This window comes from Pleurodeles waltl, chromosome 8 (assembly GCF_031143425.1).
Source record: "Pleurodeles waltl isolate 20211129_DDA chromosome 8, aPleWal1.hap1.20221129, whole genome shotgun sequence".
NCBI classification, from domain to species: Eukaryota; Metazoa; Chordata; class Amphibia; order Caudata; family Salamandridae; genus Pleurodeles; species Pleurodeles waltl.
The window spans coordinates 1275007740-1275027168 of NC_090447.1; the positions used below are offsets into that span (position 1 = coordinate 1275007740).

Below are 19429 nucleotides of genomic sequence, written 5' to 3' on the forward strand. Positions count from 1 at the left end.
TAATGTAATTGAAACTCAAATGCAGAAACTAGTCGGTGTAAATTCAAGATGATTGAAAGATATTCCTTCAAGTGGATATGAATGCATCATCACTGACATACAGCTAGAAAGAGGAAAAGTATGTGGTGTGAAGAGTGGATTGTTTGTAGATCAAACAGTGGACAAAATACTTGACTAAAAGGCTGCTACTTCGCACATTTCAACGCTATGTTAAAGAATATTGCAATCGGGTCTCCAAGAGGGGAAGAATACTCACTTGTAAGGCATCTCGTTAGTGTGATGGCACTCGTGTGCTTTCAGTTGCTGATGTTTCTTGAAAGACTTGCCGCACCCTTCATAATAACACTGAGGAAAACAAATATTGTGGTGAAGGCAATGCCCAAATAGTTTTAATTCACTCAACAGCAGAAATGTACTCAGTACGATAGCAGCTAAAGTTAAAAATATAGGAATCGGGGAGTTTTAGATTTGCGTAGAGGTGTTGCCCATTGCAATGTTAGAGGGTCTTTGAATCTGCATACTACTGACCCTCCGCTCCATTCAGAGTAGCTTACAAAGTCAAGGGCTTGAAAAAAAATCATGTTTGACCTACAATACTGCAAGAGGAATAACTTTAGAGCGACAGTGCCATCCGTTTTATGATTGGTCATACTATAAACATCTGTTGCTGCAATCTGGGAGGCGCTGATGTTGTGAATGAGGTATGTAGACGATGGCATTGTAGCTTTGCTCATACTTGTGTTGTGAAGATAAAAGTGTTAAATCAAGCAATGTTTTTTGGTTTCTCTAAACAGCCTCCTTCTCCCCCTCCCCCCCCCCTTCCTGGTTTTCAGATTTGGTGTGGGTTGTACCATATGGGATTTGTGTAACAGTGTGCTTAGCTGCCTTAGTGAACTCAGTGCAAGTCATGCAACAGTGCCTTCTGGATCAGATGTAGCTTGAAAGCTTGGGTCCATCTTTGTGGTGATGGAATGGCCCAGCTTGTGCATGCGCAAGTATCTCAAGTTTACCACAGTGGGAGGTGTGTAGGAAGAACAACATTAGACCTAGCGGTTTAGGTGAACCTGAGCTTGACACTCAAGAGGGTAGATTAAAACTGGAGGTTCCTTCCTAGAAGGTAGGTCCTGAGATTCTCTTGAAGGAAAAGTGAACTGGCAATCTACAGAATAAGTTTAACAACACATGGCACATTCTGTAGACCGTAGCAATACTTCTGGGGAAGACCCATTGAAACTTGGACACATAACGGATGTTATTTTGTTTTTAAGTGAGAAATATGCAATGCTATCACATGAAGAGACGTAATCTTCCACTCAAAGTAGAGGAATCATAAGCACATCAATCTGGCACTGTACTTACAACACAGGACAAGGAAAGCAGAGCATGTTAAACTGTTCTGCCAGACACTGAACACTGGGCTTCTTATGCATTTTTGCCCCGTTTAGCGGCACTGTGCCACAGACTCAAACTATTATTAAAGTCCAAGCAAATACATATCTTGGGGAAAAGCCACATTTACTTTTTTTGGAAAGAAATGTTCCTGCTTATTCTGTATTCTGGCTGACAGCACATTACGGTTAGCTGCCTAGCTTAAGAAGGTACATCTGCCATACAGATTCTTTAGGGAAGGCAGTAGGACCATTCTTGAAGCTAATCTTACACTGGAACCTTTCCTTGGTTGCTTTGAAAGACACGAGTCTTTCATAAATAATCAAGCTATTGGTAGACAGTGGAGAGCTTGCAGGGCTGGCTTCATGTGCGCCACTGGACGTAGATAAGTAAACTGCAGCCGGGTCAGAATACTACTTTATTAGGAAGAAGAACCAATATACAGTCTGCTATTGCAGTCATTACTAGAAAAAACAAGTGTAAGAAGGATGTGTAGTGTCTAATGGCATCCTCAGTGTAGAAAGCATTCCTTCCATCTTATTGACAGGTGGGACCAATTACAATTTTTAAATCCACTGTGAGCAATTCCTTTGGGCTCGAAGTTGTGCCATTTTTCACAAATAATTAGTTTTCAAAATGAGGATTTTGAGATTTTTAACAATCACCCCTTTCAGAAAGGCACAAATACATTCACATGATCATGGGGGGAAGGTTTGTGGGATTGTCTAGCTTTAGACGGATATATGCATCATTCATGTAATTTCACTATGCAGGATTGAAGGATTCAATCAGGTAAATGAGGTTAGATAGAGGCTGAATACAAGAGGACAGAAGACAGATACAACTGGAATGCTGCATTTTGGGCATGGTTACCAGACTTAGTCTGTCGGGGGTGGGGAGAGATCCATTTCAGAGAAGGCCAATAGTTTGATTATTATTCTCTGGTGGTGAACCATGCTGAAATCTGCTAAATCCAGTAGCAGATTTGTATAACGTTTTAGGTCATCTGGAACAACTGTGCCTCAACCCAGTTGGAATGCTGATCTTAAAGCCTGTTTCCTTTCCTCAGTGAAGTTAAGAGTTTTTTTTTTAAATAAAGTTTACCAAGGAATTGGCCAGTGCAAATTGGTCTGTAGTTTGCAGGACAAGAAGGGTGAAGCTTCTTTGAGAATCGGTCTGCGAACACAGGTCTTCAACTTTGAAGTAACAATCCTTTTTCCACAGATTTGTTCAGTATGTTCCTGGTAATTGATCCAGTGTTCGCATGTTTTAAAACATTGTTTGATACGCTGGATCAACTTGGAACCCTAAGGATTTGGTTGCTTTGAAAAGGTTACAGAATGTGTTGAAGTAAGAAATTGTTCCTACTCTGACTTCATAACCAGTCCTCACCCTTTGGGGTAAAACTCTTTTCCACTGTGTGTACTATTTGTTGCTGTAGTTTATTTCACTTCAACATTTGATAGGCTGAACCAAAAAGGTGAAGCCGTAGAGGTAGCTCCAAACTATTGGGATACAACAATCTCCCCCCCCCCCCCCAAAAAAAAAGGAAAAAGAGAAAGCACTCTCTCCAAAATGGTGAAACCCGCTCAAACAGCTGCACCGTATTCAAATGTACCAATCAGCAAAATAACAAGGAAAAGTTAATTCTTCCATAAAGTTGGTCTCCTTTATTGTAAACCTGTTGTGAAATAGAAACTCTGTCACCCAGCAAAAATGTGTACGCGTTTCAGCGAACGCCTTTAACTGGACATATTTGCCCCCTCCAACATACGCTGTAAAAATATCACTTGTGAGGCCTCATCTATTTCCACTGTCTACTAGTGTTTGTAAAGACAGCGGCCATCTTTAAATGAACACATCGTTCAATCTTCACCTATTTCATCACACCGTAATATGTTCTAAATTGTCATACATAATATAAAACCACAGTAATGATCTAGATATGTCATTTTGACTAAATATGTATCTCATGATAATTCTTCTCAATCTAAACCATATGGATAATAACAAATATTGAGCTTATTTTAAAACAATTATTGTTCTTCAAATAAAATAATAATATCAATTCACATAATCAAAACCATCATGTTGATTCTTATAATTATGCCCTTCAACAGCAGTCACTAGCACCTAATTGGTCATTCATAATTAACTAAAATCACAATACATTCATATAGATGTATAGAACGGTACCCATAGATGTCATATCTTTAAGTCATAAATTATATATTATCTCATACTGGTTAGCAATAGAGAAACCCGCCAATGATTTTTAAAATGACTCCTCTCCTCTTTCCCTTCCCTTCTATCTTGCCTCCCTCCACGCACTCAACCCGGGACGCTCTAGAAGCTGCTTCCAAGCCAACCCGAAACGCACTCATGGACCCTTCGCATGCCTTACCTGCAAGCACACCTTCCACCGCGACTACACCCCGCCCGCCAGCCGACATGCCAATAACCCCCTCAAATGCATCCTCATCAACGCACGCTCCGTCCACAAGCACGCCATTGAACTTTGGGACCTCCTGGACTCCACCGCATGTCGCCTTCATCACTGAGACCTGGATGAACGCCTCCTCGGCCCCCGACATCGCCATGGCCATCCCCGACAGCTACAAGATCGCCAGGGTAGACCGCACCAACCAAGTCGGAGTAGGAATCGCCATCATATTCAAGGACTCCATCAACGTCACCACTTCCACTGAAGACACCCCCCTCACCGCCGAACACATGCACTTCCAGATCCACACCGACCCCAGGACCACCCTCAGAGGAACTCATCTACAGACCCCCTGGACCACGCACCCTCTTCAGCGAATCCATCGCTGACTTCATCTCCCCGCACGCCCTAGCCTCGCCGGACTACATCCTCCTCTGAGACCTCAACTTCCACCTGGAAATGAACAACCACTCCAACACCACCACCCTGCTCAACAACCTCGGTCTCAAGCAACTGGTGAACACCCCCAACCACATCGCTGGACACACGCTCGACCCCCATCTTCTCCGCCAGCAACCACGTATCCTTCAGCCACTCCTCCATAATACACTGGACCGACCACAGATGTGTCCACTTCACCTTCAGACGCAAGACTCTCCACCTCCACAAAACCAATCCCACGCAGACATTGGAACAAAATCTCCACGGAACAGCTACTCTCCACTCTCAGCCACAACCAACCTACCATCTCCACTGACGCCAACAACGCAGCCCTCAGCCTCACACATTGGATCACCAACTGCACGGACAACCTCACACCCCTCAGATGCCTCCCAAGACAGTCCAACACCAGGAAACCTCAATGGTTCACAGGCACCCTCAAGAAATCCAAAAAAAACTGCTGCACCCTCGAGAAAGCCTGGCGCAAAGACCACACCGTAGAAAACATGTCTGCCCTCAAAAAACGCCACCCGCGAACACCATCAGCTGATCTGCGCCACCAAGAGAACATCCTTCAAAGACAGACTGGACAAGAACACTCACAACAGCAAAGAACGCTTCAACATCGTCAAAGAGCTCTCCAATCCTAACGCCAACTCCAACTCCATCACGCCCTCACAAGATCTCTGCAACTCCCTCGCTACCTTCTTCCATCGAAAGATCACCGACCTTCACGACAGCTTCAGCCCTCCGACTCAGCCAACCACCACAGTACCCACTGCCCCAGCCATCACCCTCAACGCCTGGACCCACATCGGCACGGAAGAAACCAAAACTACCATGAACTCCATCCACTCCGGTGTCCCCCCCCTCGGACCCCTGCCCCCACTTCATCTTCAACAAAGCCGACGACATCATCGCCCCCCCATCTCCAGACCATCATCAACAGCTCGTTTGCATCTGCCACCTTCCCCGAGAGCTGGAAACACGCAGAAGTCAACGCCCTCCTGAAGAAACCTACGGCGGACCCCAACGACCTGAAGAACTTTCGCCCCATCTTGCTCCTCCCCTTCCCTGCCAAAGTCATCGAGAAGACAGTCATCAAGCAACTGACCAAATTCCTTGAAGACAACCACCTACTCGACCCTTCCCAGTCCGGATTCCGAGCCAACCACAGCACAGAAACCGCCCTCATCGCAGTCACCGAGGACATCAGAACTCTGATGGACAACGGAGAAACAGCCGCCCTCATCCTCCTCGACCTCTCGGCTGCCTTCGACACCGTCTGCCACCGAACACTAATATCCCGCCTCCGCTCCACCGGTATCCAAGGACAGGCCCTGGACTGGATCACCTCTTTCCTCTCTAACCGCTCCCACAGAGTCTACCTCCCGCCGTTCCGCTTGGACCCCACCAAGATCATCTGCGGCGTCCCACAGGACTCCTCGCTCAGCCAGACTCTCTTCAATGTCTACATGAGCTCCCTCGCCGACATCGCACGTGAACACAACATCATCTCCTACGCCGACGACACCCAGCTGATACTTTCCCTCACCAATAACCCTACCATCGCCAAAACCAACCTGCAGGACGGAATGAAAGACTTCACAGAATGGATGAAACTCAGCCGTCTGAAACTGAACTCAGACAAAACGGAAGTCCTCATCCTCGGAAACACCCCGTCCGCCTGGGACAACTCTTGGTGGCCCACGGCCCTGGGCACCACACCTACCCCCTCAAACCACGCACGCAACCTCGGATTCATCCTGGACCTGCTCCTCACCATGACCAAACAAGTCAACGCCGTATCGTCTTCCTGCTTCCTCACTCTCCGCAAGCTCCGAAAGATCTTGCACTGGATCCCCGCCGATCCCAGAAAAACTGTGACCCACGCCCTCGTCACAAGCCGCCTCGACTAAAGAACCACAAAACTCCAGAAACGTCTTCAGCCAATACAAAACGCCTCCGCTTGCCTCATCCTCGACATACCCCGCAACGGCCACATCTCTGCCCACCTGAGACACCTGCACTGGCTACCCGTCAACAAAAGGATCACCTTCAGGCTCCTCACCCACGCACACAAAGCCCTCCACAACAAGGGACACGAATACCTCAACCGTCACCTCAGTTTCTACACGCCCACCCGTCAACTTCGCTCCGCCAACCTCGCACTCACCGCCGTCCCTCGCATCCGCCGCACAAAGGCAGGTGGGAAATCCTTCTCCTACCTGGCGGCCAAGACAACCTCAGGACCACCTCGCATTCCGGAGGCAGCTCAAGACCTGGCTCTTCGAGCAGCAGTAACCCCCCCTCCCCTAGCACCTTGAGACCCTCACGGGTGAGTAGCGCTCTTTATAAATATTATTGATTGATCTTAGATTCCATTTGCCTTAGCTCAGATAATCTATTACCTGCTCTCAAACCCAATTTAATGGATTCAAAACCATAAAAGCATAATGTTCTGCAATGACCTCCAAAAACTTTTTGGCCAATGGATAGGATCTGTCCTGGTTCTTGATGGCTCTAAAATGCTGTAAACATCCGATTTTAAGTTTGTAAATGGTGCCATCTACATATTTTTTTGGCAGCCACATTCAATCACATAACATATGGAGTTCTTTAATATCACATTTTCTACCATCAAATGTTTGATACTCCTGTGTATTACATGCATATCTGCACACCTTACAATGGCCACACTTACAGAATCATACACTTTTTTTTTTTTAGGTCAACCATGACCTGTTATCACTGGTCATGAAAAAACTCCTTGTCAGATAGTCTCCCAATTAATTGGTCCTCGATAAGTGATCTGAGGATGTTGGCCCATAATATCCTTAATATGAGGATCCTGTTGCAGGATGTGCCTATTACGTTGTAAAATGTTCTTAAGAATCATGTGTTGATGGTTAAATTCCAGAAACAGTCTCGGTGGAGATCGATTGAGGTCTGGATTGTCCAACATCGGTTGATTTTTAAAAAGCAATTCATCTCTAGTTTTACTCCTGACCCTGTTTTGAGCATCAACAAGACTTATGTGGATAACCCCTGTTCAGAAATCTTTGGGTCATACCTTCCATTGCTGGCCAAAAACCAGCATCATCCAAACATATCCTGCGCACCCGCAGGAATTGGCTGTAAGATATGCTCCATTTTAGAGCTTTCGGATGACCACTGTTCCCATGCAATATAGAATTACAAGCCGTAGGTTTACGGTACACAGTGGTTTTCAACTTGTCATTTTTAATAATAAGCTGGACATCCAAGAATTCAATAGACTACTCCAGGCGGTCTCAAGACTGATGTTTAACTCCTTATTGTTAAGCACCTGAATGTATTTGTGTAGAGATTCTTCCTGACCATCCCATATTAAGAACAGATTATCAATATAACGTACCCACAGTACTATCTTGTCCATGAAAGTGTCATGTGCATCTGACCATGCTACTTCTTTCTCCCACTATCTCATATAGAGATTCGCATAGGAGGGAGTAAAAGATGCACCCATGGCTGTACCTAGTTTCTGAAGAAAATACTCATTATTAAATAGAAACACTGTGTCAGACAGAATGATAACATGGACATAAGCATTTCACGGTGTTGTAAAAAAAATAAAAAATAAAAATAAAAAAAATATAAAAAAAACACACACATGGCACGTGTTTTCAGAAAGTATCTGCAAGCATCCATACCATATTGGTGCTTTATCGAAGTATAGAGAAGAAACATCCATTGTGACCATTAAATAACTTTTCTGCCATGGAATGTTATGTATTTTAGATTTAGAAAAATCATTGGTGTCATACAGATATGATGGTAATTCAGTGACATATGGACATAAATGTCCAAATATCTCAAAGTATTCTCTAAAAGACAAATTCATGCTCACAATGGGTCTCCCAGAAGGGCGTTGTGCCTTTTTGTGGATTTTAGGCAAAAAGTAAATGCATGGAATTTTAGGAAAGTCAATTTTTAGATATACTCATTATGGTTGATCAGTCTGTCAGCATTCTAGCAATTCATGATAAGTTTTTGGTATTGTAAAATGGGATTTGTATACAGCCTCTCATAGAGACTCATTAGTTAGTTGACACTGAGCCTCATATACATAATCTTCCATATTTATAATGACAATGTTAGCTCCCTTGTCAGATGGTTTGATAATAGAATTATTAGATTTTAAAGAGTTCAAATCCCTCCAATCTCTAGGAGGTGAAATTTGTTTCAATTACTGTTTTGATCTCACATTGATTTTACAGTTTATCTGAAATGTATATAGGTCACCAACTACTAGCTCATGAAATACATCAATCAGATTACCACTGGGTAGTTGGGGATTGAATCTGCTTGGCGGTTTCAAACTACTGTTTCCAGTGAGATTGATGGTGAAGCCCATGGTTTTAAGCGTAACTCCATCCATGCGTTCTTTATCGCATATCATAGGGTTGTCTATTGCTTCTTCAGCCAAGTCATTGATTGAAACTAAGACACATATATATATATATATATATATATATATATATATATATATATATTTTTCAAAAAACAAGATTCTCTTTCTGTTTTAGCAAGAGAAAACCGCACTCTGTCGTTGTGCCAAAAATACCTTAACTTTTAATATATTAGTGAGATCATAAACAAACAAACAGGAATCCCCTGACGCGTTTCGGTCTCACCAGACCTTGTTCACAGGTGTTTCCTGTGTGCTAATTTCGGCGCTTAAAATAAAGTACTCCAAAGTAACAGAAAAAGTCGATTCACAGTATATGTGATTGAATGTCCTTGTGGGTTGAAATATGTTGGCAGTACCATATGTGAGACTAAAAAGCGAATTTTAGAACATATTCGAGCAACTATCAATATAGATAGGAGCTATGCAACAGCGAGACATATGGAACAGAAACATGATAGCAAGTGGGAACTCATGACATTCTATGTAATTGATCAGGTACTAAAATCAGAACGCGGTGGTGACCGAGAAAAGAAATTGCGTCAACTAGAATCCAGACATATACTTGATATCCGATCTCTCACCCCGCTAGGTGTAAACCAGGATGAGGAGTTATTTGTACACCTATAAGAGTTGTCATAGCTCATAAGATGTTGCCATTCATTTATTTTATGTCATTTCCACCAATTGATAAGATGCTTTCTTTCCCGTTGTCATTTGTCAGATAGACATACAATTTTGGTGCTATCAATATAAATTGACTGAAGGAATAATACCCAAACATTAATTTTCTTCCATCAGAGGTGCAGGATTTAGCGAGGGCCTTGTTTAAAAGAAACTTTGGGGATTGTGCTATTGTAGGTAACATGCAATACATGAATATGAATCCAATGTGAATATAAATTAAAAACTAATGAGGGCCCCTATATTTTGTTCACACCTCAGAAATTGTTTTGAAGTCTCCATTAGTCGCTGAAACAAGATTTTATGACATATTTAAAAATAATTTGATTTAATGAAATGCTATAAACTACATATACCAGAATGCAATGTGGAACTCAGTGAAAAACACCTTGGATTGTAGTCAAAACACTGTTACAATTTGGTAAATATGTATATAGAAAAACGTTTAATTTTTCTTTGTTAAAGTATATATATTTAGTGATGTTATGGAGTAACTCTTGATAAGTGGTGTAACTTTAGTATTTTTTCTGTTACTTTGGAGTACTTTATTTTAAGCGCCGAAATTAGCACACAGGAAACACCTGTGAACAAGGTCTGGTGAGACCGAAACGCGTCAGGGGATTCCTGTTTGTTTATGATCTCACTAATGTATTAAAAGTTAAGGTATTTTTGGCACAACGACAGAGTGTGGTTTTCTCTTGCTAAAACAGAAAGAGAATCTTGTTTTTTGAAAATATGGTTGTCCTGCCTCAAACCAGCACCACCGGAGAATTAAGTGCGCCGTAACACGCAGATCAGGACATCTTTTCTTTTATATATATATATATATATATATATATATATATATACACATATATATATATATATATCCCCAATCAGAAGGAACCATGTGCCTAGGATTAAGGCTAATAGCCGAAATGCGTCAGTAAAGTGCCCCACACAGCTGCATTCTAAGGCTATGGTGCGTCTCTTTCAAGGGAGTAATGGTTGTGGATATTTAGTGTGGGTGCTCCGTCCCACCTGCACAGAGGCCGCCCAGCTAGAGATTTGGCTCTTCATGCAGAGAAATTTCGTTGGACTTATTTATAGAGCCAGATCCGCCCGTTTTCACATGCTGCAAGAGAAATTAAGGTATAGGTTTACCAACCGTTAAAGTGCACTATTGAAGGAGAATCCTGGTATGGGAAATAAATGGGATATATGTTTAATCCCATCTGTTTGTCAGCATGTGGGAGGCACTCAAGTATAAACTGAGTCGACAAGGCCATTCACAAGTTTGTTTCAAGGCATTCATTGAGCACGAACATGGAAGAGCAGTAACCTGCATTTGAAATAGAAAGATATGGTGTTTTTTTTTTTTTTTTTTTTAAATGTGGCACAAAGATGCTTTTGCAGAGTAGAGAGATTATATTGGACACTAAGAAATACTATGGATAAGGTGTATGAACCGAATTAAAGCAGACAGCGTAAGGCTACTGAATCAATATTATGTTTACATACTCTAATTGAATAAGGATAAAGGCAGTGTTAATTTCAGAATGAACATACGGCAAGTACAAAAAACATTAACGATGTGTTTCTAGTAAGACTAATAAATGACATTACAAAAGCAAAATTGATTGGTTGCACTTGATTTAAAAAAAAAAAAAAAAAAAAAAAAATTTTTAAAAAAGGTTATGGAAGAGACTCTGAACACTTTCATCCCCCACCCCCTCCTTCCAGAACCTTTTGCATTTGCAGGGGGATGGGTGGGGAGTAAGGGGGGTGGGAGCGAGGGGGAGAAGAAGGGCGGTGGATAGTCCACAATATTTAATGAAGGTCATTGATTATGCAAGGATTATTTACTCTCTGCCTTGGTTTCAGAGCTACTCAAAGTGACTCTGTGGGGAACTCCAAGCAATGTAGTCATGAGAACAGTAAATCACCTATTGACTGTTCCCACTCATACATAAGACCTTATGTATGTAAACTACCACACAAAACAGAGCATTTCCACTTTTAATAGGTTTGCCTTTTTGAACTGCAAGTCTGTGAGCTAGGACTATTTGTAAGCTATTGCTGAAAAGGCTTAACTGTTTAATGGATTACATATGATTGGGCACGACCATCTGTAATGCACTTAACTGTGAAGCCTTTTCAGACAAGAGAAATACCTCCTGGGGAAGAAAGAAGAAAAAAAATATATATTTTTAGTTCCGTTTGCATAGTTCACGGAAAAGCCACAAATGGCTGGAAGTGTGTCATGTCTTGGGGCCACATGACAGTTGTGAAAGTGAAGGTTACATGTAGATATTCATGTGGTTACAAGTATGGCGTGGTCAGCCTTGGCGCTCTACAAAGTGACAGAAGAAAAACCAGGTAGCAATTTGAAGGAGGAACAGGAGTAAGCCCTTTGGCTGTAGGTTGGATGAGTGCAAACTCAATGCAGCTGACAATTTGGAAGGTCGCTCAAAGCCTTGGGAAGCCACAGTGGAGAGAAAGAAGGCGCTACACTGTGGTGAGATGAACAGACACAAAGGCAGGATGACAGTGTACAAAGCGAAATTCTAGCCAACAGGGACACAATCAGGTAGTGATTAGGTGGTTAAACTCAATCTACTGGAAATACGGGTGCGATAATAGTAATTGCATTATGACAAGGAAAACTATCAGTGTGGCTATCTTAAGGTTCAGGACGACACATCTGATCTTAAGTTTTAAAAGTTCATTGAAGTGTGCTAGACGCCTATAAAAAATATAAAAAGTCTATTTTGTTAAATGGAGTTGAACAAAAAAGGACATAAAAACAACAACTCCACCCCAAGCCATAAGAGGCATGTGATCAAGCATACATCCACCACAATTCAGTGCTACACAATAGTCTTTGACTGGACTGCTTTCCGCAGCGGTATATTGTAGACCACTTAGTCGCCTCATAGGCCCTAAACTTCCATCCAGGGCCTGATCTGGTCCTACACCTTGTCCTCTTCCTCCCCTGGAACTCTACCCAATCACCCCTTGGGCTGCCATCCACAGATTACATAATCTACCAGATTTATGAGAGAACCCACTTGTATGGTATATAAACCTTTCTGCCCCAATACACCAGTCGATGCCTTCATCCCACTCCAATTTAGTTGGCAGTGACCTTGTCACACCACCCCCAGCGCACCACCCCTCCTCCACCATATCCCATGTGACACTCAATGCCACGCCGCTAAAGAGCAGGGCGTAACGATCCAGGGATTGGTCCCCCATATGCCTATGGAGATCAGATGGGGCTAAGCTGTACCACACAATCCAAAATATCAGACAACCTCTTGCCCAACCGCTGGACATTACCATATTGTGGGACACTAATCTGGGTGCCCCATCATCCGACATCCTTAGACTGCGATAGACAATAGTCATCCCCAATCAGAACAGCCATGTTTGTGTGTAATATACAAGGTGTATAATATACTATATGAAAGATTGCAGCAGACTCAACCTGAACCCTGACTGCCACCTCACCAGGATATCTGCATGCTATTCCCCAGTCATCATCTTAAAGCCTACTTGGGTCGCTTTCGCATTTATCTTATAGTGAATTAATTGGCAGGAAACTATTATTCAGCATTGTGGAGTACATTTGTGACACTGCATGGCTCGTCAAGGGGTGCCAGGCACACTGTATTCCAACGGGGTTTTGACCTCTATTCCCTCTTTGAGGGAATTGTATTTTCTTGTGCCTCATCTGCTGATACCTCAGTATTTAGCTTCCTGTCAGTTTGTATTCTGCCTGTAGGTCGACAAATCAGATCACACTGCCACATCCTACTTTTACTTAAGTTACGCAACCTCTTATGTTCAAGGATCAAATCAAGAAGCTGATATTTAGTTAGAATTATTATGCTGTGTAAAGCCACTGCTGCTACATATCTGAAAGCAGAAACAGTAAATGCCTGCAGGAAGCCTGGGTGCGATGTTCTCACAAGAAAAAGGAGTGTGAAATGTAAGATTAGAGGAATTATTTAGTGCTAAAAGCTCCTGCTCTATTTGGCCTACACTTTAATTTCCCAAACCTGATATAAAGTGTTACCATGTATGGCTTTTCTTGAGTTTGATGCTTTCGAGCTACATGTTTTCTTAAGTTGGCGTTGGTAGTGAAGGCTTCACGACAGTCACCAGCAGAACACCTATCGAAAGAAAATTAAATAGAAAAGATAGTTTAGATGAAAGTTAACGGAGTCAGAGCTCACACTTTCTAATCATTTCATGAAAAAGGAAAGTATAGTAAAGTAGGACTCAAGAATCCTTTAATTTGTACACTCTTTTGTGATAGGATGTAGCGCAGCAGAGCTGGGGATGCGGGTTCGAGCATCAGCCCAACATCCTGTGATTCTGGGTAAATCACTTAATCTCCCTGTGCCCATGGACAGAGCCTGGATACCTTCAAGGGTGATAAGCCACACAATATAACTATACAAAACTAAGGAAACTGCAGGAAAAGGAAATATTTGTATTAGAGTAACAGCGCACCAGATCTGCACAAGTACTGAGATAAGGAACTGAAATAAATTCTAGACTTTGGACTTTAACTTTTATAAAATGATGATGTTACCAGAGGGATATTTCCTAGTTAATAAATAAAAAATTGAATGCATGAAAATGCTCTAATTAGAAATGATTACTTTGAGTCCAAGTCATCTGTGTCACAGTCCTAACTGAAGGTGTCCTAGCTTCACCTCCCATAAAAACAAAGTAAAACACCTAGTGCGTTTGTGTGGCTCCATCACCCTGTTACCATAAGGAGGGATAATAGGCAGCAAACATCCTGAACCATCAAGTAAGCCTCACCATCCCATCCATGTGGATGAGCAAAAGGACACGTAGGGAAGGCCAAGGAGCGGAATGAGGAAAATTACTTAGTAAAGTGAATACCGCTAAGTATTCCTGTAGTATTTATGGAGCTCAGAAGTAGCCGAAAGACAGCGCTGAACAGGGTGCAAAGTAAACAGTTGAGTGGAAGGGTAGCTGCTTTCTAAGAAAGAAAGCGAGCAATTATAGCATCAAGATAGGGTGTGTTTAGGAGCAGCCAACAGCTATTTCTTAAAATGGTGCAGGGTTTGGTCAGTCCTGAAGATGCAAGTACGTAGTTGCAGATCCTGTGAGCACAAGAGGAGGCCTGTTGACTTCAAATGAGGGCATTACCTCGACGTAACTTCTAAATCCCCCATGCCTAATACAAGGAGAATGTCAATTTTGGCGAAACAGAGATACACATAGAAATAAAAGTACAAATTGCATCAGTCTATTTCAGACACCATATACAACAGTCAAAACAGAAAATATTACCTGGTGAACCATAGTGCTGAAGAATATAGAAATGCAATAGATCATAATTAGGTATGCAACATAATCATGGGATTCAAACTAACAGGGGTAAAGAAAGGCACTTGATATCCAGAAAGCAAGGTATACACTTCTAGTCAATTACCTAGATTGGAGACACTGTTGCACAGAAAGACATTAGGGAGGCGGTTGGAGGGTGGGAAATAGCAGGATTCAAAAGACTGAATTTAAATGGTTTCATCTTAAGTTCTTGGAAGCCAGATGGCTGCCCACCAAGTCTGCAAGGTGCAATAAAGAGCACCACCAAATGAAAAGCAAGCTAAAACACAAATATAAATTACCTAGTGGCAGACGCCAGTCGGTAGTTTTAGTTAGGACCTTTTGTTTTGCTAATAACTTTTTTTTGTTTGTAAAAAGACGCTCACTTAAGCGCCTGCCGGGAAAATTTCAGGGTGATTCATCAAGTGGGAGCTGAGAAAAAAAAAAAAGGAGGGGGATGGGGGAGGGGGCGAGGAGGCCAAAACACTTTTCCCCATGCACTTTTCCTTAGGTATTTTGAACAGGAATAGCGCCCGAACCACTGGTCGGGATTACAACACATTTAGCAGGAAGGTAGCACTTGGTCCAGAAAGAGCCCTTCTTGTTATTTGGTGTAAATCCATTCAGTAGCTTTTGAGAAATGAAAGAACAAACAAGTTTATATATCTAGGGACATAAAGGCTCTACAAACCCCTCCCGATCTTGTGCGGAGATCTGATGGGCTGCCAACGCTTCAAAAAGGAAATGTTGACAGCCATGTTGGGACACTGCTTTAGCAGAGTAAGCCCACCGGGTGGGCCAGGTCCCAGAGGCACTGAAGTTTTGAATGTGTGGGGGAGTGGGGTGGGGATTCCGCTCCCCCCCCCCCCCCCCCAGACTGCCACCTCACTGGGGCTAAATTGTAATGAAATTGATATCTTTAATATCAATGTAATATTTGCAGTAAAAGTTGATGGAAAAACTGCACAGTGGGGTGGGAGTTATAGTTACCTTAAGGCATGAGTTACAGTTGTCTCAAGTAACTTTAGCAGGTGAATTTCTAAGGTTGTGTATCTTTTAAATGTGAGCCTAACTATAACGTCCCTGTAACCTATGTTCCCACCCCCGTGATAATTATATATTCACACAAATTCCTCAGGTTCGCAAGGAAAGAACCGCACTCCAAGGTGTGAATTCTCCAAATACTTTAATGCTGGGTTTTAAATCATTCACTTATTGACTTTGAGACATTTGAAGGGTATTCCCTGGCAGCAAACTTATAAACTCATAACAATGGATGTAATTTCACTTTATACTAGCATTGAACATCAAATAGGTTTACAGGCTTGAAAATTCTTTTTAAGTCAAAGAAAGTCATTTCTCAACATAATATGTTGATAGAAATGATTAATCTGTGTCTAACCAACATTTTTTTCCTTTTCAATCAACAACTATATCTCCAAACCAAAAAGGTACTGTCATGGGTTTTTTCCCTTTTCTCCAAATTTTGCAAACTTAACAATGGGGTGGTGGTTTGAACAATGGATTGCTTGGTCAAAGGGAAAAAAAGAAAAAAAAAAAAAAAAGTAAGTTGGTTTAGGTTCATAGATGACCTATTTCTTATTTGGGATGGCACGGAGGTGTAATTTAAGGAACATTTCAATATATTGAACACCACAACAAAGTTGCAGTTTACTTATGAAATAAAGTTCTACAAGAGTAACCTTTTTAGATAAAGAATCTACATAAAAGATAATTTCATACATAATAGAAAAATTACAGCTACTAATTCCATTCTGCATGCTAACCGTTTCCTTCCTTCCAATACAAAATGGAACATCCCGTATGGAGAATTCCTTCTAATTAAAAGAATTTGCTCAGAACCAGAGGAATATGAAAAACATCGGAAAGCCTCGGAAGAGAGATTTATAGCCAGACAATATCCAAAGAAATGTATTATGTTGGCAAAACGTGTCAATCAGGTGTCTAGAACACAATTGATTCATAAAACTGCACCACCATGCAAAAGGGAACCAGATTCGGTTCATCACTACATATTCCAATAGTGTGACCGAGATTAGAAATATTCTAGTGAAACACTGGCCGATTTTGAGCATGGATGCAACAGCTGGCCAAATTATGGGAGATCAACCAAAATTGACCTTTAGGAGAGCACCAAACTTGAAAGTAACAAATAGTCATTTTAGTTCCCATAAGAAAAACTGGCCTCACAAATCAGGTTTTTTAAGTGTGGCAGTTGGAAAGCATGTACAATTGCCCCAAAAAAATAAAAATAAAAATAAATATATATATATATATACACATATACATATACATACACATATACATACACACACACATACATAATAAATAAAAATGTAAAACAAATTTGACAGCACATCACCTGCAAAAGCCGATTTACAATTTACATAATTGAATGCCCTTGTGGCTTAAAATACATAGGGAGCACAATATGCGAGACAAAGAAGCGAATCTTAGAACATATTCGAGCCACTATTAACAGGGATAGGAGCTAGGCAACATCAAGGCACTTGGAGCAAGCACATAACAGCCAATGGGAACTAATGACGTACTATGCAATTGATCAAGTCCCAAAAAAAAAAAAAAAAAAAAAAAAAAAAAAAAAAGGGGAGCGTGGAGGAGACAGAGAGGAAACTGCGCCAACTTGAATCTAGGCATATTTTAGAAATTAGTTCACCAACTCCTTTAGGGTTGAACCAGGATGAAGAGTTATTTGTTCATTTATAAAAACAAGGTTGTTGCTAATGTAACAAGAGAATAAATATATTATTGTGTTTGCACAGTAGGTAGTCCTTTTTGACTTTATAGTACTGCTTGCCTTTTGAAAATGTGCACACTAAATTATTATTATTGCCTAATTAACAATAATATTTGGGAGACTGACAAATTTATTTGCGTAATTAAGAGTCAACTGAAATAGACATTTGCCAGATGTGTTAATCGATGTACAGATTAATACAAAATCGTTAACATGATGGTTAAGCAACTGTGGGTGAAAAGTACTACAATACCCATAATTCATCATAAGTGAAATATCCACCATCTTGAAATCAAAATTAAATGTTACAACAAATTTCGGTTGGTATAAATGAGTATGTTCATAATCGTAAATTAGGTAATGTTGAGGTTTAATGGACATTGTTTTGCTTTTACTTGTTTGTTTAAATAGTCTGTCTTTTCTTTAGTTAGGTATATAAACATGGAAAAGGGGCACAACATGTAACACTTGTGAGCAAGGTCGGAATGACCTAAACGCGTTGGGTGCTCTTGTGATTTTGCGAATGATTTAAAGCCCAGCATTAAAGTATTTGAAAAATTCACACCTTGGAGTGTGGTTTTTCCTTGAGAACCTGAGGAATTTGTATGAATAAATTAAACGGGTGTCCTGCCGTTAAATCTGCACCACTGTGAACAAAGTGTGCCGGAGCACGCCTCCACAGGACAACAGCGTTTGAATAAATAAATATAACCACCAAAACCCTAAAAATAAATGGCTGCTAAAGACCATGGACTACGCTCCACTCAGTATCCCACCTCATGACTTAAGCCACAGCTGTTTGAGAACCCCTCTCCTTCCTCCTTGCCACACACCAACAGCTGACACAGGCTCTAGCCATTTGATTGTAAGTTAGCACAGACAGCCTGGCCACTTGAGCTAAGGGACAAAAGAATGGCACGGCATAGTGAATGGCCTAACTCCTTGCAATTAGATGAACAGAGATCCACTAAAGCATCTCTCAAAATTCCTACCTCCTCCCTTGTCACTAACATTTATGCTCCATATCAAGGAAAGGGAAGGGATAGCCAGATCGAAATGCCTGCATCTAAGAGTTCCAAACCACTGCAAGCCCCTATTCGATCTGGGAACTGATGGAATAAAATGAGGTGCAGATGCACCAATTCCTCTTGAAAAGTAATGTCTGGCACACTTGCCAAAAACTTGTCTAAAACAATCTTGAAATGAAAACCTAATGACGCTGGGCATGATTCTGAAGATCACTCAGCCTGGATCACAATTTGTGGTGCACAATGACCCCCCCCCCCCCGTAAGAGAGATGGCACAACTATTCAAGAACAGAAAGACCACAATGACCTGTTAACACAGAATAAAAGACAGAAGTACCAAAACTTTTGAAGACCCTGGGAGATAAGGTCAACAAAAACGGGAGCACAGAGGACTGAAAATGCAGAAGAGCCGAGAAACTTGTGAGGCAAGATGGATTGTAACATGCAATGAAGGATGGAAGCCATATAGATCAAAGGAAACCAAATGGATGATTTTCTCCAACCTCACCAGTTTCAAATTCTGCCTCGGAAAGTACTCATTGACCAGTTTTAGGTTAAAAAAAAAAAAAAAAAAAAAAAAAAAAAAAAAAAAAAACACCCCTATCTCAGATGGCTTCAAACAAGGAACAGAATGGAGTGCCGGGTAGTTTGCTAGCCTTGAAGACAAGTGTCACTGCAGACTCGCATTCCTTTAAGAAGGTCAAGTAGCCTCATGGGCTGGGATTTACTATTATTGGACAAAAGAGTTCCCTTGGACGCAGCAGAACACAATCTAGGAGTTTGCACCCACAACCTTAAACATCCAGGCTTCCAAGATAGTGTTTCCAAGAGGCAGCCACTAATAAGCAAGATAAAAGAATATT

The 19429-nt window shown here is 41.5% G+C and overlaps 1 protein-coding gene across 1 annotated transcript in view; it reads right to left on the reverse strand.

Moving 5' to 3' along the window:
- Positions 1–19429, reverse strand: part of GTF3A (general transcription factor IIIA) — a 53036-nt gene that overhangs the window by 23825 nt on the left and 9782 nt on the right. The window contains exons 3-4 of the mRNA XM_069202214.1: positions 13468–13564; positions 257–345 (exon numbers count right to left, since the gene is read on the reverse strand). Coding sequence (XP_069058315.1) covers positions 257–345; positions 13468–13564 — 186 coding nt within the window. The remainder of the gene's footprint in view (positions 1–256; positions 346–13467; positions 13565–19429) is intronic.